General features: G+C 39.8%; 1 protein-coding gene across 2 annotated transcripts in view; it reads left to right on the top strand.

The window, feature by feature from the left end:
• cdk14 (cyclin dependent kinase 14) overlaps positions 1 to 25201 on the top strand; it is a 49989-nt gene that overhangs the window by 1636 nt on the left and 23152 nt on the right. For both annotated transcript variants that reach the window (XM_028470421.1, XM_028470422.1), the window contains exons 2-7: positions 10596 to 10841; positions 13701 to 13795; positions 14822 to 14901; positions 17484 to 17578; positions 18399 to 18461; positions 24190 to 24313. In XM_028470421.1, coding sequence (XP_028326222.1) covers positions 10611 to 10841; positions 13701 to 13795; positions 14822 to 14901; positions 17484 to 17578; positions 18399 to 18461; positions 24190 to 24313 — 688 coding nt within the window. In that variant the 5' untranslated portion in view covers positions 10596 to 10610. The remainder of the gene's footprint in view (positions 1 to 10595; positions 10842 to 13700; positions 13796 to 14821; positions 14902 to 17483; positions 17579 to 18398; positions 18462 to 24189; positions 24314 to 25201) is intronic.

The following is a 25201-nucleotide window of genomic DNA, read 5'->3' as shown; positions in this document are numbered from 1 at the left end:
GGTTAGAGAGAAAGAGAGAGGGGGTTGATCATTTATTTTCCTTCTTGCTCCACTTTTACGGTTTAAACGATCAACTTACAGAGATATTAAAGGATGAGTTCCCTCACAATGTGTTATGATCAGTAGTCTGTTGCAGCCGTCTGCTGCAGCCGTCTGCACTAAAGTGGGAGGGAGCGGGGAGGGGCTGCAGCATCCGCTATACATACAGTAATGGACGGGAGAATTGTTGCTTGAAGTTGCTTAAAAAGTTCATATTTTTCAACTTTGAGCGACGAGGTCAAATCACGCAAGTCACATCGCTTGAGGGGGGATTTTGATGTAATCAAGTGGCTTCAGTCACTTTAGTCGCATTCGGTGTGAACGCACCTTTAGACAACAGTTACTCAGCAAATCAAGTGGAAAAAGGCAGATCGAGGTGGAGAAGCAACAGAATAAAGGTGCAAACATAGTCGAGAGGAACGGATCGCTTTGCATCCTCGCGGATCCCCGTTACTGCACAGGGTTCGCTGCACACCCTGGCATCAGAGAGAGAGTGACAACATACGGCGTGTAAACCTAAGAGAAGCATATTCAAGGTGAATTCATTTTACAGTCTGAATGCAAAGTGATGGTTGTCATTGCCCTGAGCGCCTGCTTGGCGGGGACGAGCTGACAGCAGCAGCCGCTGCTCATTACAGTAACTACAGAGTGATGCATGCATTCATGTCAGAGTCTCTGAAACACCAGAAAACTCTCCAAGAACACAAGATAAAAAGCCCATAAATTTGTCACTAGTCTCGAGTGAGAATAAAGTCACTCACAGCGTTCACAAAGACATTGCTAAGGGAGGCTAAGTTTCGGTTTTGGTTTCAAAACAGACCGGATTCTACTTACTGCAGCGTTAAATCTTCACACCTGTAAAAGTGACCCTGCTGTACGCTGACTGCATGTTTTACAGAAATGAATATTAAATGATGACACATAAAACTTGCATTTGTGACATAAACATTATATTTTCAATATAGAATATCAATGTGATCACAATAAATAGTGGAGCTGTGGCAATATCTGATATTATTTTGTATTGTAGCAAATGATATGAAATCGACCACTGGTCTTTTCTAGTTTTTAAGTTATAATTAGGCCCAAACCATGTGTAGTCAAGTGTGTTTGGATTGAGGTGTCTCCAAACACCAGTTAAATTCTGTTCGTTGCAGAAGAAAGTGAATACAGTTGTGGGTGACTTGCACAGTACTCAGTGGGGTACGTATCCTAAAAGTCATCCTGCACAAGGATAAGATTGCCTCCCGTAATTATATTGTCAGTAACGTGTGGTATAAATTGTAAATGATCGTAAGTGATACTTAGAATAAGCCAGTGACCATTTGAATCCGACATCTGAGCAATAATCTGTCCTTCAAAGTGCTTCAGCTATATGTTGACCCCTGCTGACTAAAGTACATGTCATCACCCTATTGTTTAGACCAGGTGTCCATGAACCAATGCTTCATTTTTAAAATATTGTCCCAAGCTTCACACAGAGCTAGCTACTGCCTCACACACCAATGCGTCTGTGGTGCAGTAAAGTTGTTTATTTCAAAACATTTCTAAAAATAAAAACATTGATGTGATTTTGTTGTTCTGTTTCTTTTTTTGCCAGTGCCATTAAGCACCCTTATGCCTGAACATGGTGTCTGTTATGGACAATCTGTGACAAGCACAGAAGTCCAATAACAAAGCACAGCTCGGGTTCCGATCAGGGGGGACGTTCCTCCCAAAAACACCTCTTCATGCCTGACTGTCGTTGCCAACGTGAGTGTTGAACTCCCCCAGCAGAACGAGGGAATCCCCAGAAAGAGCACTCCCCAGTACTCCCTCTAAGGAATCCAAGAAGGGTAGATACTCTGAGCTACTGTTTGGCCCAAGAGTCAGGACCTGCCCCCCCACCTGAAGGCGGAGGGAGGCTACCCTCTCGTCTACTGGAGTAAACTCCAACGTACAGGCACTGAGTTGGGGGGCAAGAAGTATAGCCACCCCTGCCCGGTGCCTCTCACCATTGGCAACTCCAGAGTAGAAGAGAGTCCAACCCCTGACGAGAAGGCTGGTTGCAGAGCCCTTGCTATGTGTCGAGGTGAGACTGACTGTATCAAGTCAGAACTTCTCAAACACAAGCTTGGGCTCCTTCCCCACCAGAGAGGTGACTTTCCACATCCCTAATGCCAGCTTCTGTAGCCGGGGATCAGACTACTGCCCGATCCACATCTCAGCAGCCCCATACAGTCCCTCCTGCGGGTGCCTATGGGAGAACGGGCCCACGTCATCCTTTCTGGCCTGGCTAGGGCCTGTGGGCAGAGCCCCGGCCACCAGGCGCTTGCTCTCGAGCCCCAACCCCAGGCCTGGCTCCAGAGTGGGGCCCCGGTAGCGCCAATCCGTGCAACGTGAACGTGTTCTTCTTCATATATGGCTTTTGAACTGCTCTTGGTCGGACCCATCACCTGGGATCTCTTTGCCTTTTGAGATCCTACCGGGGACATTAAGCCCCTGACAACATAGCTCCCAGGATCATCCGGGTACTCAAACCCCTCCACCACGTTAAGGTGGTGGTTCGTTGAGGGGACAATTTCAATATGGTTTATTGTTGTTACAGTCACAAGTAAAATACACACAGCTCACTAGCAGAAGAAGCCTATGTCTCTCTATGGCTGTGTGTATCCATCTCTATCTGCGTCTGTCCAAAAGTAAATAAAGTAAGCACAGTTATCTTCTGGGCTGGGCCCCCCTTTGTACAAAGACGAGGCTGGTTCAATTGTGATTTAGCCATATATCACAGGGCAGTCTACCTCTGCTCTGCTCTGCTCTGCTCAGTGACCTTGAGGTCATGTGAAAGCAATGCACAGTTGTGTGAGTGTTCATACCAAAGCAACAGAGTGTCATGGCCTACCAGAGACAAACATTAAAAAATAAAGAAATAAAAGAAATATCTTTCAGCGCTGATATCAGTAATGAGAGCAGCTCTTCAACAAAAAACAGCTTTGACTTCAACACACTTGGAGATCTGTAAAAGGAGAAGACACAGAAGGCACCGTTTACATTTTCAGTCATGGCGTCCTACACTGACGACGAGGAAGAGGAGCTGCTCTTGTTGCTTGCTTTACAAAAGAGACAACTCAAGAGGAGGTGGAATGTACGTCCATTAAATGCTTGAAGAGGTGAGGAAAGAGAGTACGCCATGTTAGTGAAGGACATGCAAAGTGTGGACTCGGAAAAACACTTTCTGTACTTCTGAATGATGTGAGAAAATAGTCTCTGAGGTGAGTAATGGAAAATATTTCACTCATATGTTGGCCTGATTTAGATTTTATGATACTAGTTCAGTGCCCGTCGGAAGTATGCATTCATGTGGGAGCATAAGGGGTATATTTGCGGGTGTAAAATGTGGGTGAAGTTTTCCTGGTTTAATTCTATGGGACGTGCATGACTTCATCATCACTTTTGTATTTTTTTGTTTGGTGTATTTTCCTGTAGCGTATGTTTTTTGGAGTCATGTGTATTTGTGTATCTTTCTGTTGTCTTTTTGTGCATAAATGTTTGCTGTTTTTTTTTATTTTTTTCATTAAAAATTTTTAATTTGTAATTTTAATTTTTTTGTAATGTATGTTTTTTGGAGTTGTGTATTTTTGTATCTTTCTGTTGTGTTTTTGTACATTTTTTGTATAATTATTGTTTTTTGTTGCCATTGTAGTGTGATTCAGAAGTCATTTTGTGTATTTTTTGTGTAAATATTTAGTTTTGTGTATTTTTCATATAAATACTTTGCTTTGTGTATTTTGAGCCATTTTCATTTTTTGTTGTATTTTTCTGTAATGTATGTTTTTTGAAGTCATCATTATGTGTATTTTTTTTATCTTTCAGTTGTCTTTTTGTGCATTTTTTGTATAATTATTGTTTTTGTTGCCAATGTAGTGTGATTCTGGAGTCATTTTGTGGTATTTTTTTGGTATAGTTTCGCGCATTTTAGTGTATTTTTTGTATAAGTATTTAGTTTAGTGTATTTTGAATCATTTTCATGTTTTTGTTGTTGTTTGGTATATTTTTCTGTAATATATGTTTTTTGGAATCATTTTGTGAGTTTTTGGAGCCTTTGTGTATGTTTTTCTGCATTTCTGTTGTCGTTTTGTTTACTTCTTGTATAAATATTTAGTTTTTTGTTTTACGTCATTTGTGCATTTTTTGTATAATTATTTTTTGTTGCCTTAAGTAATGTGATTCTGGAGTCATTTTGTATCACTTTTTAGTGTAGTTTTTTGCATTTCTGTTGTCTTTTTTGTAATTTTTGTATAAATATTTAGTTTTGTGTATTTTAAGTCATTTTCACATTTTTTGTTGTCGTTTAGTGTGTGTGTGCCTGCCTAACCTTCACTGAACTTATCTATTTTCAGTAGTTAGGTGTAGTGGCAGAGGTGTGTTTACTGATCTGACTCAACACTACAGTCACTACCACCCAATGGACGGGTGTCATGACACAGACTGTAACCGGACTAAACGGTGGTCCGTTATACACACACACACACACATAGACGGTGATTGATAGTGAAGCGCACCTGATCGGTGTGTGTGTGTGTGTGAGACTCTCTACCTTGGACTCTCATCTCCTCCGTTGGTTCTCTCTCACACGCGCTGCTGATAAATGTGCAGCTTTCAACACAGCAGCCATTACCGTCAATAACTTCCGGGTGAGGTCTGTCCGGTCTAAATAGCGAACGGTCAAACTAACATGAAAATAAACGTTTTGAAATGTCATCACCAAATAAAGAACAGTAAAAAAGGTATTTTTGCTCAAAAGAGAAAAGAGAAGTCCACGGGAGCTCACGCACACACCGGAAGTGAGCTGTGCAGTGAAATAGATATAGATGGTGCGCTAGCGCCCTCTCACACCCTGAGGTCAAAAGCTGAATAGGTTTCATTTCGGGGCCGTCCAGAAGAGAAATCAAATTTAAATAAACAGTTTGAAATGACCAAATTACTCCAAAATAACAGATACACACACTTGGGATATTTGGAACCCATTGACCAAGTTTCAGGTCGAACTCGCACCACGTCTGGGAGATATTTGCTCCACACACAGACACACACGCACACAGACGTCCCTTGCTTTTTAGATAGATGCTATGGGGCAGGTTAGCTAACCCACCACATAATGTAGCCTACAGTTTGGTTATCACCTCAGTGGGATCAGGGTTAACCCTCTGATAGTAACATACTTAAGTAAATTTCAGCATCCTTTGCTATGTATGTATTTTCTACCATCTATGTATGTACCGGCGAACGCCCCGCCCCCACGCTATGTCTTGTGTTTATAAAGCAGCATGAGCTCGGCTACGGAGTCGGTGGGAGGAGGGCGGGCCGTCCTCTGGCCCTACCTCACTGTGCGGGGAGGAGGAAGTCAGTGTCCCGTCTATGGACACGCTCACTCATGAATATGCAAAAGTAGGCCGCAAATCAGCCTGTTTGTGTAGAGTTCCTCAGAAAGTGACTTTTCAGAGGCTAAAACTCTGGAAAACAGGCGAGTTTGGGAAAATAAACCTTGAATACTATGTTTTTGGTTCTTAGAACAAATGGAGATGGTGAAAAATAGCATGATGTGGGACCTTCATCAAAGATTTAATATTTACAACAACTGGTAATTCTGCAAGCTCTGAATCTGATAGAAAAACTCCTGCTCCATGTTAAAAAGAAGCTCATGAGACTTCAGTTGACCAACATGGCAGCAATGGTGTTGCTAAATGCACCTCAGTGTTATGTTTTTCCCTCTCCTCTCTGTGCCAGTCAAGGGCTTCCAGTCTCAGTTTTAGGGGATCCCCCTCTGTCTCTTCTTCCCCTGCTTACCGCTGGTGCTTGTGCTGCAGTGTTCTGGGGTGATGCTGTCCGAGGTGTTACTTATGTCAGCAAAACCTGGTGGAGAGCAGGATTGTGGGGTTTACTGGCTCATAGAGGAGTCAGAGCAGGTTGGTGAAGGCGATTCAATGGCAGGCAAACTGGAACTGTCGTCAAATACCTAAAAACAACATAATAATTAGTTACAAGTACACAGTACATGTGTAGGATACATCATGCTGTGAAGGCAGTTGTGGCTGGCAAAGCTCCAGCAGGATGACAAGGATATTAAGCACAAAAATCACAGGCTCATCGTGTAGTAGTTTTTGTGCATTTTTAAAGAGGTTTTTGTGTAAAAGAGTGCTTTGATGTGCAGTTCAATCCCTGTTTATCTAATGTTTACATTTGTGTATCTCCAAATGGCCACACATACAGGTAACACACAAATGACAAACATTGTTGTATTTTGCTATAATTACATATATGACTGACCTCACTGGGAACATTACACTCCATCTCCCACAACATTTCTTGAAGTAGTCAAGCCATGAAAGGAGTGCAGATACAGTATATATTGAGGGAATTCCAGCTGCATTCGCCCCATCTTCACTTCTCCCTTTCATTTTTTGTTTGGCTTTAACAAATCCGTCCCTCATATACTTCCATTTCCCTCTGCACACTGCCTCATCCTAGAGTGGATGCGATCTCTGTCCAAGAGTTGCTGCTTCATCTCCATCTCTCCTGTACTGTTTCTCAACACGGGTTAAATACAGCTCTGTGTTACATTTAATGCTGGTCGACACATGCCGAGCAGTGTTTTGTGTTACACCACGTACATGGACAACTTCCGGGCAGAAGTAAAATCTGAGCTTTGCAGACAATTGTCCTAACGCAGACTCTGCTCCGCTGATGTACGTCCGAGTATGTTTGAACCTTTACAGATGCTTAGAAGATGTTCAGCAGTAATGTGAAAGTGATCTGTTTAGCTAATGACACGGTACCAGACCTGGCTGACAGGATCTTGCACAATGTGCAGGAAGAATACCCAAATGTGCAGAATGTTGTGATTCATTTTGAATTATATGATTTGACAAAGGAGTTAAAGGAGGAGTTCATTTGTCTGTCAGTAATATGGCGCTCCACTGCTGCTTCATTCACTCAAACCTGGCAACCCACACACTCCACAGCTGCTCCTCAACAACCTACAGGCTTTGGAGTTTACTGACAGACATCTGTTACATTCTCAGATGGACACATATTACAGATGGGCCGGAGAGTGTGTGTCCGTGCATGCTGATGTGCTCATCTGTCACAGTTCATTAACAAACACACAAACAAACGCCCAGACGCACTATTTAGGTTGTGTTCTTACACTTAGCATCAACATGACTTTAGGTGTCATGTGTCTTTAACATCTAAGTCACAGCTGTAGCTCTCTTACAGGAAGAAAAAGCTAAATATTGAGGCTTCAACATGTTTCATCAAGGTGCTGGTGTCTTGTTCTATGTGGCCCTGAGATCTACACTGTTGTAGAGTCCACTATGTTGTGCTCTAGAATTAGGAAACCCTGCTCTGTGGACCTGCTGATCTGGACAAGGTCAACTGTCAATGATCACTTTAAAATCCTTCAGAAGCTCACAGATGTACAGATGTTTTCAGGCTGAATATGAGCAAAAGTTTGGAACCTGCTGAGTGGGCAAGGTGCAGATACCACAGTACATCCACAGGCCATGCTTTAAAGTATTCAAGCTGTTTTTGTGTGCTAACACCAGGGTTGGGGTCAATTACCTTTTTAAAATTATAATTACATCTTCAGTTACAACTCAATTACCATTATGGTGACCGGCATATTTTTTGGCAATTATTTCACCTAATAGTCAATTACAATTACATTCTAAATTACTACAGTTCAAGTATAATTAATCACAATTACTGAACCTTTAATAAATAAGCCTATAAAATGTATCTTTCCTCTTGTGTTAGCTTTCTGTTAGCATCTCTTAAGATAAGGTTTTTCTTAAATATTTTAAATCAGCTGTAAAATACACTAAGAATATTATCTATTATCCAATTTATTTTTCATCTCTTAGTTACCTTGTTAGGCTTCCTAATCCAGGAAAATATTGGTAACAGGTAGTGGAAAAAATCAGATATTGATATGAAACACATTTTAATAATTGTTAACTACATATGTGTAAGCCATAGAACTGGAACATGGTTCCCAAGCTTTTAATTAATTTGACAGTTTTTATAGAATTTTCATGCCAATTGCAATTACAATGTCAATTAAAGCCGCAAGCAGCGTCGTAGGGTCCGAAAAATTTGTCGGGGTCGGTAACCCAAGGTCGCATATCCATATGTTGGGGATTTGGGTTTAGTCTGAGCAAATTTGTTGCAAATTGGTGGAAAAACAGCTGCGATATTGCATTTCAAATGCTTTAGGATTAGCATTAGCCTTAACCTAGCAGTCGCAATAACCTAGCATTAGCATTGGGCTAATATTAGCATTAGCCTAGAATTAGCATTAGCCTAGCAATGGCATTAACCCAGCAATAGCATTATCCTAGCATTAACATTAACCTAACATTAGCATTGGGCTAACATTAGCATTAACCCAGCATTAGCAATAACCTTGCATTGACATTAACCTTGCATTAGCATTAACCTAGCAATAGCATTCACCTAGTATAGGCATTAGCCAAACATTAGCATTAACCTAGCAATTGTCTTTAACGTAGAAATAACCTAGCATTAACCTAGCAATAGCATTGACCTAGCAGTAGCATTAGCCTAGCAATAGTAATGATAATCCAGTCGAACAGGAAAAAACAGTAAGACCAGTTAGAAGGCCAATTTACATAGTGCATGCATTAAAAACCCAGTATGAAAGGAAAAACTAGCATAACCAGTAAAACCAGTTAACACAGTAATATGTATTAAAATCCAGTATAAAGGTTTAACCAGTTGAATCAGTTAAAAATCAATCACTGCGGAGTTGGTGCAAATCCTGAAAAAAATAGCCATGATATAGCATTTTGAATGTGATGGCGAGGAAAATAGCACCACTCGAGAATGCAAGGCATGATGGGAAATGTTTCAAAGCAGTCATGAATAGGCTTGGGCATTTGTCATTTGTGTGAAATATAGTAGAACGACCTATGTTTGTCAGTTATTGGGATTTAGAATGTGATGACGAGGAAATGGCGATGGATTTTCATGTGACATGATAAGCCCCTCCCACTGAACACTGGCTGTTTTGTTTTTTTTATCAGCGACCTGCTCCCATCTGTCTAAGTTCATGCAACAGTATTTTGAGGTCAACATGACATATCGTCTTTCCGCTTGAGTGGTTAGCGTCGGATGCCACTAAATGCGGTGCCATCTGAGAATGCAAGGCATGATGGGTAATTTTCACATTGAGTCTTGTTTAGGGATAGACAGTCATCATGTGTATAAAATATGAGACAGTTTGAACTTTGTATATGACAGTTATATAGATTTATCTATTATGGCGTGCTATACTTGCTAACAGTGAATATGAACGTAACAGGCGCCAGTCGAAAACGCAAAGCATGATGGGAAATGTTTTAATGCCCTCATGAATAGGTTTGGGCAAATGTCATTTGTGTGAAATTTGAGGCTAATCGAACTTTGTATGTCAGAGTTATGGGTTTTTTGAGATTGTGGCGTGCTAACGAATATTAGCATTGCAACTTTGCTGCGGTGCCACGACCAAACTGTTAAAGATACACTAAATCCTTTGAAGAATTTGAATCTTCAGTGGGTCCTAAGTGTTCTGGCTCAGTTTGAAGCAAATCGGATGAAGCCCCTCAGACTAGTTTGTGCAAATGCGTTTCCAGGACGAAACGCCATTTTTTTTTACCTTTGACCCAAGATGGCTGACTTCCTGTTTGGTTTTGGGCAGGGTCATAAAGTAACTTTTTGCTCATCTTAATAATATATGTGGCGAATTTCGTATGAATCAGTCAAACTTGCTAGTCGTGTGGTTCCATTTTTTACGTCTATGTAAAATAATCATAATAATAGTAAATTCAAGCAATTACAATCTGGGACTTCGGACCCTAATTATCTGAATTCAGTTACAAGCAGATTTTTTTCCAATTATAATTACATCATAAGTGAAATTAATTATCAAATATGTGATTAAAATTATAATTAACCCTAACCCTGGCCAACACCAACAATACTGAGCAGGTGTGTGTGGGTTATATTCTGTTATCAGTTCATTACAGTCTGTCTTTAAATCAAAAGTGAAGTTTGTTTTGGTTGTTTATGTTTTTGTTAATAACAAAGGCTGATTATTGTCTTTAGATGCAGATATTTTGGTGTGTAAAAGAATGAGGTTTGTGTCTGAGAAACTGTGCTGGCTGTGGGTGTAACCTGGCCCTCAGGCAGCAACATGACTCCACTCAGTGTTAGAGTAATTAGAAGTCCCCCTGCTGGGAGCACTGGTGTAAATATTTCATCCACAACATGTCATGCTGCCTGGGCATTCTGTGCTCCTCGTGCACAGTCTGTGATGCAGTCACTGGTGAGTCGTTTTTGTCGTGGAATCAGACACCCAGCGTTTAAATCTATAAGTCACGTGCACAGTGATGTGAGTGAGAAATATCTGCTGAGTGTGTATCAGTTACTGTTGGAGGCGAGTGGAGAAGCTCAGAACGTTCTGATTGTAACTCTGTTTAAAAGCTAACATTTACTTTATCTTCCTTTTTTCTTAGATATGTGTCACAAGGATGTCCACACGCAGCTGCCAGGGGACGGACTCGGTCATCAAGCCCTTAGACACCATCCCTGAGGATAAGAAGGTGAGAGTTCAGCGCACTCAGAGTGGCTTTGAGCCGTTTGAGAAGCCCAGCAGCCAGGTGAAGAGAGTCCACTCTGAGAACAATGCCTGCATCAGCACCAAGAGCTGCTCCACCAGCAAAGAGTCGCCCAAACTACGTCGCCACTCCAGCCCTACCTCTGTAAGTCTGACATATCATCAACTTATTCTGTTTGTTCTAGTTCATATTGCTTATCACAAATGGAATGGAGGCCAGCTTTGATTTTATTTATAATTTGAAGCCCTTGTGTTCTTTGTAGCTTCTTGACTTCCTCCTGATGTTTCAGTCAGCTGGTATCTCCATGTCTATGAGTACTGCCCTCTGCTGGTGTGTGTAGGCACTACTATGTGCTCTTGGTTGGCAGCAGCTGTTTGTCAATCCCACAGGATCTCTGCAGAGGTGTAAAGAGTACTGATCTAGTCTACTTAAGTACAAGTACTGATACTCAAGTACAAGTAAAAAGTAGCTCAATAAACAGTTCTCAAAGTAAAAGTTACTATACTTTCACCCCCCACATTTATTTTTGGTAATAAATCTTACATACAGTAAACATCTCATGTATAAACTTAAAAAGAAAGAGATCAAATCTTTCACGATTAGTTCTAAATGTATTTTCCACAAAGACATCTGTATAAAATAAAACGTTTTTTAAAGTGTATAATTATTTTTTGAATAAAATAACACCAATAAATTCAATTCAAAATAATAAAAAAAAAAAAAACATTCTGAGGCTCGAAGTATAGCTACATGTATGAACTCTAAAACAGTGCCATGTCAAACGTTCCATGTGGGTAACAACATAATAAGTAGAAACACCTGAACCATAGAATGTGGCTGGGCTTTGATCAGAAATAGTACGACTAAGAACATATGGATTATGTTCAATGTGCCTTTATAAACTGCTGACCTGAAATCACGGTACAGTACTGTTGTTTAAGAAACCATTTTTAGTAATAATTTACTCAGTAATTGTTGGGTGTAGAAATGTAACAAATTACTTTAAAACATGCTTAACTACAAGTGAAATGACTGCTTTAGGAATTTACTCAAACAAGGTTGGATGAATTACGACCAAGCTCGTGGAACATCTCCACATGGAATAGCACGTACCACGTTCCCGAGAATTCAATCAAATGACTCGGTTCCACCGAGTAAACAAATGTGGCCCCCTGGCACCCCCGTAGCACATACAGATGAATGGGCCCCATTCATATATTGGTAGGTGTTAATGATTTGGTACCACCAACTGTTAGAATATTTGACACAAATGAATGAGAAAACGACTTTAATGGAAATTGCCAAAAAAAAGGGGGGGGGTCCCTAATCAAATTGTGCAAGGCATAATCATAATCTACATTGAATTACCTTTGAAATGATATATCACACGACTATGTTCCCACAAATTTGGAAATGACCGGAAATGACCATTTAAAAAAAGGGCTTCGAGCGTCTCATCATTTTCATTCATAGAGTATTCATACCCAACTGCATTCCGATCTAATGAGAACTAACGGAGGTGTAGTCATTTGAAAAATGGGGCCCCCGGGGTCCCCCTGGTGCCCCTGTGACACTTACAGGGTAATGGGCCCCATTTATATATTGGTATGTGCCAATGATTTAGTACCACCAACCGTCATAATATTTGACTGGCAAATAAATGACAAATCGACTTTCGTTTTTTGTTTCATTTTTAGGCCCCAAATTGAAAACCCTCCGAGCATCGATGCATGCTCATCCATAGATTATACCTACCAAATTTCAGCACGATCCGATCACGAATAACAGAGGAGTAACGATTTTAACTAGAGTACACAAAAAGAAGAAGAACAAAAACAACAACAAAGTGAGTATTATTTTTGTACGGTAGCTTGGCCTAAAAAGTGCAAGTAAACATAAAAGCAACTCAGTGACAGTAACCTGAGTACTTGTAATCCACTACTTTCACCTCTGGATCTCCGCCTGTTGTTCCAAGCACCTGTTCTAGTGGTGGGAGCTCCTAGTACAGACTGGTACAGATGCTCCTCTACTCTTGGTTGGGTTTCTCCATGTTGGCAGATGCTGATGCATCTTGCACCATGTCACTATGTGCTGCAGCGGTCTGACCTGCTGTGGTAGAGCCTGTCCTCTGTGTCTAAATGTGCTAAAATAAAGGTACATACAGCTGTATGTTAAAAAGTTATTTATGACCCCCTGGTGTCCACACAGGACCTGAGTGCAGACTTTATCCACTTCCATGTACAGTTTACATGATTTATGCTGTTTGCACGTTTATCCACGAGTGATTGGAAAATAACATTTTTAAAACCTAAAAGTTAAGTGATTGAGGGAGTGGGCATGTAATCGGAGGGTCACTGGTTCGATCTCACTCGGTCCATCATTGTAGGATTTTGAACAAGTCCCTTAACCTAGTGATTCTCAACTGGTGGGTCGCGGACCTGTACTGAGTGGGTCGCGGACAGCTGATCAAAAATAAATAAATACTAAATATCTCTAATGTTGGACTTGTTTTTATTTTGAAAGAAACTTTTCGTTTGACAGGGGTGCTGTGAAATGCATGTGACATGGGAAAATATATAGATTTATGTTTTTAAAAAGATTAAATATGTGTGTTTTCAACAGCTATTTTAGAAAAAATGAATTTGGTTGGTTGAATTCTAAAAAAAAAAAACTGGGTCACAAATTAATGACCGTGGTGAAATGTGGGTCCCAGGGTGAGACCAGTTGAGAACCCCTGCCTTAGCCTCCCACTGCTCCTCAGGGAGGGGTTAAATGCACACATTTCATGTATGTACCTGTTCATGTGACCAAAACAAAGGCTTTGGTATTACAAAGACCTCCAACCTGCCTGTCATTGGTCGATCTCATCAGATCTCAGTACGTTGCTCTGTACGATGTATCCTTAATTTCATGTGATGAACTATTTCTCATTAGTTCACTGTTTGTGTTTACAAACTGATGAATAATCTTCATCCATCCATCTTCCTTTTTTCTTCTTCTCAGCCCACGAGCCCCAAATTTGGGAAGGCTGATTCTTATGAAAAGCTGGAGAAACTGGGAGAAGGTTCATATGCTACAGTGTACAAAGGAAAGAGCAAGTAAGTGAGCGCGTTTCACACCTATTTAACCCAGTCAGAATAATCCATCCAATCATACAATGACTCTTTAGATCCACACAAAGAGCAGTGTCAGTAATGCCTGCTCAGATAATAATAGGTGTTGTTCTAATGATGGTGTAGAGATTGTACGCCTACGCGTGGGACGGAAGAGTCTCTGCAGATGTTCTGAACATCAGCAGGAGACACAGTATGGTCGACTTGGTGTGAGAAAGCCAATGAGATCAAGATGTTAAAAAACCACAGCATTAGAAGGAGAATGCTTCAATCAATAAAAAAAAATGCTGATCAAGCAGAGAAGATCCATTCTCCTTCACCTTAGACCATATGTGTGAAACTCATGGCCCAGGAGCCGAATCGGCTCTTTGGAGCAGACAATTCGGCCGCAGGAGAAAGTAGAAATGACAGTGAAAACATTAATCATTGTGTAAAATAAATTACACAATATTTGTAGGGGGATTACAGTTTTCCCGGTGCTTATATACCATGATTTCTGTTGTTTTTAATGTTAAACTGTTGAAAAAAACTCAAAATTATTACAAAAATACTTCAATTTCCCCAAATCATTACATATTATTTCTCATAATGAAATAAAAATCGGTCACAAAATCTAGGAAATTTAAATTGAAGATCCTGTTGTGACTGATATCTGTCACTTTTTGTTTGGTTATTGTCGGTTTCTTACGTATTTAGTATTTTTTGTAGAAGTGCAAACTAGGGAACAATAATGTTGAAATGATTAATTTTCCTGTATAAAATCTGTGGTCCACTTGTTATCAAACTGCTTTGTATTTGCCCCCTGAACTAAAATGACTTTGACACCCCTGCCCTTGACTGTGAGCATCTGTTAGCATCAAACATGCTAAATAGACTACTAGTGTTATTTAGCATCTTTGACAAACACAATAGTAGTGACACAGGGATGAGTTTAGATGCAGCTCTACATGTGTTTACGTGTGTTTCTACGCTGGTGAACCTTTGCTCAGAACCAGTGTCTGTGGTCAACAGGGTTAATGGGAAACTGGTGGCTTTGAAAGTGATTCGTCTTCAAGAGGAGGAGGGAACACCCTTCACAGCCATAAGAGAAGGTAAAATGATTATTATCTGAAGATTATTATCATAATCTCAAGATTATCATTTTAATATGAATAAGATGATTTACCTGAATCCACCCAGAGCTCATATCCAGGGCCTGCTCTACGAAGCTGGATTTCCTCTTAACTTCCGGGATTACTGTACTACGACGCTGGCTATCTTCTTACCGGGCTAAATCGCCATAGTAACTTACCGAACAGCTAGCCTGGTCGGCAGTAGGTTTAGTTCTGGCTAGGATGTGAGCGAGTATGAAAGCCCCGCCTCCTGACCAATCAGTTCCCTTGGAAAATGACCTGCCCAATGAAAGGTGGATCACTGTGTGGATCTGATGTGACGCTGACAGAGAGAATATTTAGGCATTGATGCAATCCTTTCATTTACTAATGACATCCTATAGAAAACATATAGATATATGTCTGATGGACTGATCTATATTAGGACCAGCGGTGCTAGGAACCCTATTGTAATCGTCAAGATTATAGCTACATTTTATTTTTCTCTCGGTAAAAGTGGTGCTGCAGGCTAAACCATGCAAGGGAGGGCGGTGCCCTTTGCAGAGTTGGTTCAGACCCCCCAGCTTACCTCGGACGCAAAAAATGTCTGTCAGCAGGTGGAACTAAAACCAAGGTCAACACGCTTAGGCCTTTAACTCCCACATCGTATGTTGCACATTCAAAAACTTCATATCCACAGATTCCCTGAATAGCACCGAATCACCTGGACTTGGCCACGCCCATTTCCACCTTGAGTTTTGTTGGCGCAAAATCGCGAAAAACTGGAAAACTTACTTTTTCAAACTCCTCCTTGGAGTTTTGTCCAATCAACGTGAAACTTGGTACGTAGAGTCTTCAGTTGGACCTGATCTAAAATTGAGTAAAGAATTTTATTCGGGCAAAATATGTGCAAATTATTAACAAGTAAAGTTTTCTAGCTAGCTATTAAAACATGAACTAGTGCATATCTCGGTCAAAACAAATGCTAACCACACCAAATCTGAGATCCTTGGTTGGCATGTGACTGTGCGGGTATGCGCCAAATTTCAATGATATTGGCCTCTAGGGGGCGCTGCAATTATGGGATATTTATATCTCTTAAATGGCAGACCGATTTTTACCAAAATTGGTAGCTATCACTACTGAGGCCATATCTTGGAGTGAATCGCGATTGGTATTGATATATAGAAGACCACGCAGACCACTCATACCAAAAAGTGCACCACTATGTGGCGCTATAATGGTTGCAAGCAGGTTTTGGGTTATAACTTTCACATTTTAACCACATCTTCATAAACTTTATATCTATGTGTTCCCTAAATACCGTTGCATCTTCTAACATAGGCCACACCTACTCCCACAGCATATTTGTCTTTGTAAGTCACTACACATCAAAAATCTACTTTTTCTAACTCCTTGTGTTTATGCTCCATCTGCACCAAACTTTGCACATATAAAACTTTAGAGTCTCATCATCGCCCCCAGCCCGTCATCCTTCGTGACGTTCTTCCACGGGCTCCGCAAAACCTGGGGGCTGAGTTGTGCTGGAAGGCTTGGCCCCCTTTCATAACTGCTTGCAGTTCTCGTTGTTATTATTATTATTTTATTAGTCAGCTGATAAAGCCTGCGTGCGATGGATTCTTTCAGACATACATTCATGAATTCATTCATGTATTCCTGTAAGATAATACAGGCTGTATACAATACAAAAATTGTCCACTTATGATTTAGGCTGACCTGTATGAATGCAGCATCAGCGACACAAGGTCCAGCATTATGCTATTTTTCACCCATCTCCATTTGTTCTAAGAACCCCAACAACACAGTGTTTCAGCTACTTTTGCTACACCCCTTTCTTCTCCTCTTCACCTTATCTTGTCACAGAAATAGTCAATTTAAGACGATAGTCCATTGTTTTGTCCAATTGTTACATTGCATAAAGTTTAGTCAGTAGCACAATGGAGGGTCTCTGAAAAACTTTGAAATGTCGCCATGAAATGTGTTTTATGTGAGTTTTATGGATCAAATGAACACATGTTGATATTCTACTTGGTCACTTTCTCACAGGACTTTCAAAGGTGGAGAATCAACAGAGATATTTAGCCTCAGTGTGCTTCAGGTTTTTGTCGTTGTAGATTCCAAATGCATCTCAGGAAACTTAGAAGTAAACTTCAGTGGGAACGCTGCTCATCCCAATCTTACTTATAGTGTATAGTAGACAGTACAGTATACACTCATTAGGTTTGTAGTGTGTGGTATTCAAGAGATTCAAGATTTTCATTTGTCACATACAGATGTGGAGTTAAATGCAACAACATCGAACACTCAGTTTAGTAATACACATACATAAGTAAAAGTAGAACACAATACAAGATTAAAAAAAAGGAATTATTTGAATGCACAAGACACAAATACAGAATAGAATACTGTAAACAGTGCAAAGTGTTCGTACAGTGTGATATTTCAAACACAGCCTTGATTCCTTCATCGTGAGTTTTGAAATGTAACGAAGGATTTACAGAATGTCTGCTACTTAATAAATGCTGGCTTGTCATTGGTTCTCCTCTCTGCTCTTCGTACAGCGTCTCTTCTCAAAGGCCTGAAGCACGCCAACATCGTTCTTCTTCATGACATCATCCACACCAAGGAAACACTGACTCTAGTTTTTGAATATGTGGTAAGTGTGCACAGAAATCGTAACTTTTAACCCTTTAAAAACATGTTGACTCCCATCATGCTTTGTGTCATGTTCGTACTGCCAGCTTTGATCTGGAACAGGGTTAGTGTGTCCTCTATCAGTCTGAAAACTACTCATTGTTTTTAAAGAGTCTCACAATCATCAAAATCAATTATTTTTTCTAAATTCATGTGTTTTATATTACAAGTTTTTACTGAGCTATTTAGATTTTGCACATTTCCAAGGATAATGTAAACACAGCTAGTGAGAAGACCTCACTGTGATAAAGCAGAGGAGCTGCTCTTCATCAACAATTTAAATGTGCTTTGTGTATATAGGACATTATTATTATTATAATTTAATATATACATGAGTGTGTCAAGTTCACCATTTTATGTTATTTTATTTGATATTGTGCATTGTTGAAATGTCAGTGTTATATAAATATTTTCACATATTTGTAATAGATTTGTTCTTAGTATTTATTCATGTAATTGCAATGCTTTGATATTAGTGAGGTTAGTACACAGTCAGAGGCAGAAATGCAACGGTACTAATAATACCTGGAATCATTATTTCTCTTGGTGTTTTGTTTCCGACTTTGATTTCTTCTTTCTCAGTTTTTGGGTTTCAACCAATCATTTCTACTGACTATGCTGTGTTTGATGTGTCCTGAACCTTAAGTTGCTCTTAATGGTTGATTATTAGCACCTCTGTCCCATTGTTGTGTGAATGAGGTGATATTTTAAAGCACTTTGGGTCTACAGTGTTTGACCTGAAGGCATCGCTATTAACACTGTCCTTTTTCGTTTTTATCCAGCATACAGATCTATGTCAGTACATGGACAAACATCCTGTTGGTCTTCATCCAGACAACGTAAAGGTAAAATACACATCTGTGAAAATAATTACAATAACACACTGTCCTGATAGGAGACAAAAAGTACTTCTGTCATCTTTAAAACATTCAAAATGACAATTTAAAGGTTTTCGTCAGAAGTCAGTTGGTGCTTCTGTTTTTTAAAAAGTATTATGGTATTTTACACCCATCTCCATTTGTTCTAAGAACCCCAACAACATAGTATTTGAGGTTTATTTTCCCAAACTCGCCTGTTTTCCGGGGTCTTTAACCCTCTAAAAAGTCACTTTGCGCCCGCTTCTGAAAACAGGCTTTTTTGGCGCTCATGCATATGCATGAGTGGGCGTGTCTGTAGACGCTGACTCCACACCACAGCTGATCACTATAGTGATTTTCTTTTGCTCTCCACACGCTCTTGTTCTAGTTTTCAGCCAAAAAACTGCACATTACAGTTAAACACATGAATATTTAAGCGGCTGTTATGATTGTGAGTCAGACAAACGCTGCTTCAGCTTGTGTGTTTATCACAGCAGCAGTAAATCATTAACAGGCACTTCCTTCTCCTCCTCACCTCTTCTGATAAAATAAATAGTCCATTGTTTTGTCCTACCGCTGCGTTGCATTGGGTCACAAACATGTCAGATCATCCCATAAAGTAGGGCTGAAGGATTTTGGAAAATAATCTAATTGCGATTTTTTTCCTCCATATTGCGATTGCAATTTAATATGCGATTATTTTTTCAAGGGCCTCTTGTCATGTATTTTTCAATGAACACAAGCAATAAATCAATCTGTTTCATAATAAACAATTTTAGATTTATTTAAACTTTAAATAAATATAAAATATACATTTTAAAGCACAGATTACAACAATAAAGCAAAGAAATCTGTGGCTTTACCTCTTCAACATATCTAACTAACGTCACGTTTCATGAAACACGTAAACATGTGGACTGCACTTCTCAAACACTCTCTGAACTTCAGAGGACAGTACAAGACATTACAAGAAATAAATACAAATTAAAAAATTCAAATTGCAGCCTTTGCAATTAGAAAATAGCATTTTATGATGTTGCGATAATATCGCGAATGCAATTAATCGTTCAGCCCTACCATAAAGGCGATACGAGGCGGTATAACGGTTCCTAAAAATGAAACTGATTGCTCACGCTCACGCTGCACTTTAGATTATCTATAAACTGAACGTAAATATACTAACTGTGATATTAATTATGATATTAACTGTGATTGTGTGATTGTCAGGAGGAGGAGTTTGGAAAATCGCCCGTTTGGAGCTTTGTTTTTACTAAATGTGGAATAACAAGGGAGGGTTATTTGGTTCTCTGAATTAGGCTAAAGAAATGTTTATCACTGTATCAAAGTTACATTATTCATAAAACTGCCCCTTTAAATTATCTTTATTTTACAGTCGGTGTGAAAAAAGATTAAATATGTGACATTTTTACACTATGAAAATATTTTTGGGTTTTAATAATATTACCTCAACTAGTAGATTATAACATAGTAAAGTAACTACATTTGGTTCATTTCTACATGCTATACACAACTATTTTAGTTAAAAAATATACAAGAAGTAAAATAAAACCTAAAAGATACATGTAAGGATTCATGAAGTAACCTAAAATTATTGAAAGTAACCTTTCCAAATCAGTTTGTGTTCTTTTTTTTTTTTTCCACCTTGTTTGCACATGCTGTTGAAGGTTAACACTACAAGAAGTGCAATCTTTTAACAGCAATGCATATTTTATTATTGCAATTAAATAAATGAATTTATTTCATTGCATAATTGTGACCATCACCAGCCCTCCCTAGGGAAGGGTAAATACTTTATTAAAGGGAGGATGTAAAAAAGAGAGGGCAGTGTTACACCAGGGTGAGGGGGGTGGGGGGGGAGTTAACAGGGAGGAGGGATACAAGATAGGAAATGGAATGGGTGGGGAATAGTCAATAAGTTTCAAGTGATGTGATGTGAAATTGTGGTTGTGTATATTGTGCTTATTGTTGTGTTATCAAGCCAGTCTGGTGACCAGTGTGCGGCTTAGGAATAATGGTGGTGGCTGTGAGCAGAGGAGGAAGTGAGTGGAAGTTACATAAAACAGGTATTTGGGAACAACGTGTCTATGGTTGAGCCCAGTATGAGTGTTATCCCACAGCCCGAGGCCAGTGCGTCCATGACAAATGTGATTCCAAGAGCCGCTACTGCAAAACCCATGAGCCGCCCCCAGGCCCGAAGAAGCAGTCGGGCCAGCAGAAAGAGCGAGAGATCTAGGGGCCCCCGGTGACCACCCCACGGCCAAGCAGTCCCCCGAACGCCCCCAAGGTCCCAAGCCGAGAGGCTGCCATTGCCCCCCCATACACACCCGAAAAGCCCCCAAGGAGCCAAGGACCCAGCGCACCACGCCACCGACTCCAACCCCCAACCCCCAGGCCCCCCAGCCGCTGGGGGTCACCCCCAGCGGTGCTCCCCCTCCAGCCTCTGTGGATTTATGTGTATGTGGTGTAATAGGCCGGAGGGTGTAAATGATGATACACCCTCCGGGGGGTGGCATGTTGAGATGCGATTAAAATTGGAGGGATTAGTAGGGCAACTAGAGGTGGGAGGGCCGCCCCCACGCCACTACATAGTAACACAGGTGGCGGCCCCCTCCACCCCCAGCCCCACCATCCAGCCCCCCAAGGGTTTGTGTTCTAAACAACATGCGTGTAATCCATCATGTTCTATAATGATACGGTTTGATTATTACAATGACATTCATTTTTTGTTAAAATGTCCTTTAGCCTGATTTTTTTACGTGGAGCAAAACGGGAATCAAATCTTAGCATTTTTGTGCTGAAGCTCATGCTGACATGTGCATTATTACATCATTAAATGGAGGCAAACTGTGGGTGTTTCCTTTGCTCATCACAATGTTCTGTTGACAAACAGTAGCTGTAGATTTAGTGCATTCATCATATTCTAGGAGTGGAACTGAGTTTACGATATAAGCTACGAGATGATACAACATTTTATTTTGTTAAGTAAATAACTAGTTATTATTACCAAATGATTAAACTAAAGTGTATTTGACTTTTTCTATTTAAAGTGCACAAACTGACTGATTCAAACTAGAAGCACACAGCTAATATATGCTGCTGCTCATCATCATCATCATCATTGTCAAATCCTCTACTCTACCATTTAGACTTTTTATGGTCCACACACACTTCCTTTTCTGAGCCGAGCATCTGCTGCATAGTCGACTAGAAGAAAAACAACAACAACGGAGGGTAGAGGGAGTCAGCATGTCGGAATTTCTTACCAAAAAAGAAAAACTACAGGTCATCAATGAGAATATAAAGAGATTTAAGTATACCTCATATTATTTATACATATCATGTATGACCAGGGGTGGAAAGAGTACAGAAAGAATCTACTTTAATAAACGTACTGTTACTTTGATTAAATTTAACTGAAAGTAAAAGTAGTTACTGGTGTAAAAATCTACTCAAGTAAAAGTAAAAAGTAGCTCACTTAAAATGTCCTTATTTACTTTATTAGAAAACACCATTTCAAAATAACATGCATGAGAACAAGACAGGGTGTGGCTAACCTGGATAAATAAAATAGGATAAATGTCAAGGATGTCAATTCGATGAGGTATGTGTTTCTGTAAATACATCCAATGTGTCAGAGCATCCAATAAATCACCTCTGAAAGCAGGAAATGTGTACAGTATGTTATATAAAGTCTATAAAACATTCTAGGTGGAATGAGCCGAAGGAGGAAAAAATGATACTGATGCCCTAGGGCAGGGGTCTGCAACCTTTACTCTCAAAAGAGCCATTTTGTCTTATCTCACCTGGATTAAAGTCCTTCCAGAGCCGAAAAAAAAAAAAAAAACCTTTCTAATGAAAACAACATAGTGTATACATTTCTATACAGTTAAAATTATATCGAATAATGTTTTGAAAACAATTTTTTTTTTTAGATAATGTATTTCAAGGACTACAAAAAATAATTTGAATTTGACAACACATGTCAGTCAACACATGCTGATTACTAATTTCTTGCCACATATCAAGCATATTAGCCGGCATGTTGGCAGTTAAATGAATCCGTCCCCACATAATTCAAATGTATATTTACTTCCAGGATAGACTTTCAGTACATTTAGTTATCTTGCCAGGGATTTAAAACTTAAAGTTAACCACAGGTGCAGGAAAAAGTTAATGGTCTGTAGATGTTTCAGGACGTGAAGTGAGTTATTGCAGGTTGACAAATCGTTATATCGTGATTTTATTTGGTTTCAAAATCATTAATCATTAATACCCTCTGTAAGAAAATAATTATTGATTTCAATATTTTTTGAAAGCTTTAGGGAGCCATTGCAAAAGAGTCAAAGAGCCACATGAGGCTCCAGAGCCGCAGGTTGCAGACCCCTGCCCTAGGGTGACGTGCACGCACCTACAAATACAGTTTTATATTAACAATAATAATTGTAATTAAAATCACATGATCATTGCGCAAAACTGCTGATCAATTGGCTGCAACACCTGTAGCTGTTATAAAAAGAAACGCACACACAATGCGTAAAGACACACAGTGGCTCATCAGGCACTGCTGGAGGACAAGGTGCACGGGAGACCAGAGTCAGCGCCAGGCAGTATTACATGGGGAGGCATTAAGAAAACTTTGGGGGGCACAAAAACGCTCGGCTCTGAGTCGCACACAACCTATATGGTTTATAAACACAGCCACAAAAACAAAGTTAGCTCGCTAACATACCTCTGACCAAGTGGTCGCTGCAGACACGGGCATCAGCAGACTCTGCTCCTCTAAACCGCAGACGTAGGTTTAATATCCACTTTTTACGGCGTTGTTCTGTGAGCTTTTTCCATTTCTCACCTTTGTGAACGACAATCTTCAGTCCTCTATGAAATATATTTTCTTTTTCTCGGTTAGAACGATTAGAGCAGCCATAAACTACACAAAACATGGGCATTTTGATTATTTCAGACAGCAAATTCTCAAGTTTCCCGCTCTCTATCAGAATTTTGCATTCTCGCTTTGTCGTGATGCAGCAATGTGAGTGACGTCACGTGAATCAACAGAGTAGGCCATAGACATATACACATTCTATTGGCTGATCCTAATAACAGCTCTAGGGTTCAATAGCACAAATGTAGCAGACTCCCGTCCGCGCACGGGATTTATTTTATTCTGTTACTTGAAACAAAATTTACTTAAGTAAAAGTAAAATTACAGATTTTAGAAAGTACTCAATAAAGTAGAAGTACACAAAAAGCTACTCAATTACAGTAACGCAAGTAAATGTAATTCGTTATTTTTCACCCCTGCATTTGACTTTAGTGGAAAACATTTATTTCATTTAAAAAAAAGAATATTTCAAATTCAATGAACTTTTATTTCTCATGAGTATTTATTAAAAATTAATAATAGAAAATATAATGGGCTCCCAGTCTTTGTTAGATTAAATCTCACTTGAATAAAAATCACAATCAAAACCAATAAAATACAGCCTGATAAGAAAGAAACCACACACACCCTAAACAATAGATAAAATGACTCCACAAGTCTCGACAAACCAAACTACTCGGCGGCCATCTTGAGCCCATTAGCGTGATGCTGAAAGGCACCACCTCAAATCTTGTATGCGTGTGTGTGTGTGCGTGTAGTCTAACATTTCTTCCCTGCTCTTAAAGCTTGTTGTTGTGTTTCATTGTTTTTCAGCTCTTCCTGTTCCAGATGCTCAGGGGCTTGTCCTACATCCATCGGCGATATATTCTTCACCGCGACCTCAAACCACAAAACCTGCTCATCAGTGACACCGGGGAGCTCAAACTTGCTGATTTTGGTGAGAACTCATTAAAAACTTATTATTTGAAGTTTTTCCAGGTTGTGGATGGTTAGAGATGGAGCATGAACAGAAACATCTTGACTAATTGTTGAATCATAGAGGGTGGAAGATGTTTACAATGCAACTAACACTAAAGCTAACAAGCGTTTATCATTTCAAACCTTTTAAAGTGACGCTAGCTAAACTATTTAAAGGGGGGTATCATGTTTTTTTCAGGTACATAATACCATTCTATAGCATACTCAAATAACTATGCTATGCAACATTTTTTGGAAAATGCAGCAAATATCCATCCATCCATCCAGCTTCATACCCGCTTATTCCCGTTTAACAGGGTCGCGGGGGTCTGCCGGTGCCAATCTCCGGCTTTCATAGGGCGCTGGGCGGGGGTACACCCTGGACAGGTCGCCAGTGCAGCAAATATTTTTAAAAAAAATTTAAAAGAATTTTCCCTCTGTAGCACACGGTTCATGGTGCTTCGATTTTACCTCTGTCTCTTTAATAAACTTAAAGCTTTTCTGACACGCCCATAAACACGCATGGATGTTGCTTACTTCTGTTTTTCTGTGCACTGTGCTTGGATACTTTCTACATTTTTACATCGCTACAATACATTAAAATGATTATCAAATTGAGGAATGCTAACGTACGGACGGAGATCTCTGTCACCGACACACACACACACACGCACACACACACACACACACACACACACACACACACACACACACACACGCATACACACACACACACACACACACACACGCACGCACGCACAGGCTTACCTATGCTGCTGCTGCTGCTGGCTCTAGAGACCAGAATAGGGAACACATTGTGTAAGTGTACTTATTAATCCACTTTCAAATAAGCTCTTGTTTTAAAGCA

Source organism: Gouania willdenowi, chromosome 16 (assembly GCF_900634775.1).
Source record: "Gouania willdenowi chromosome 16, fGouWil2.1, whole genome shotgun sequence".
NCBI lineage: Eukaryota > Metazoa > Chordata > Actinopteri > Blenniiformes > Gobiesocidae > Gouania > Gouania willdenowi.
Note: the sequence above shows the minus strand (reverse complement) of the source record. Positions and strands in the feature narration are given on the sequence as shown.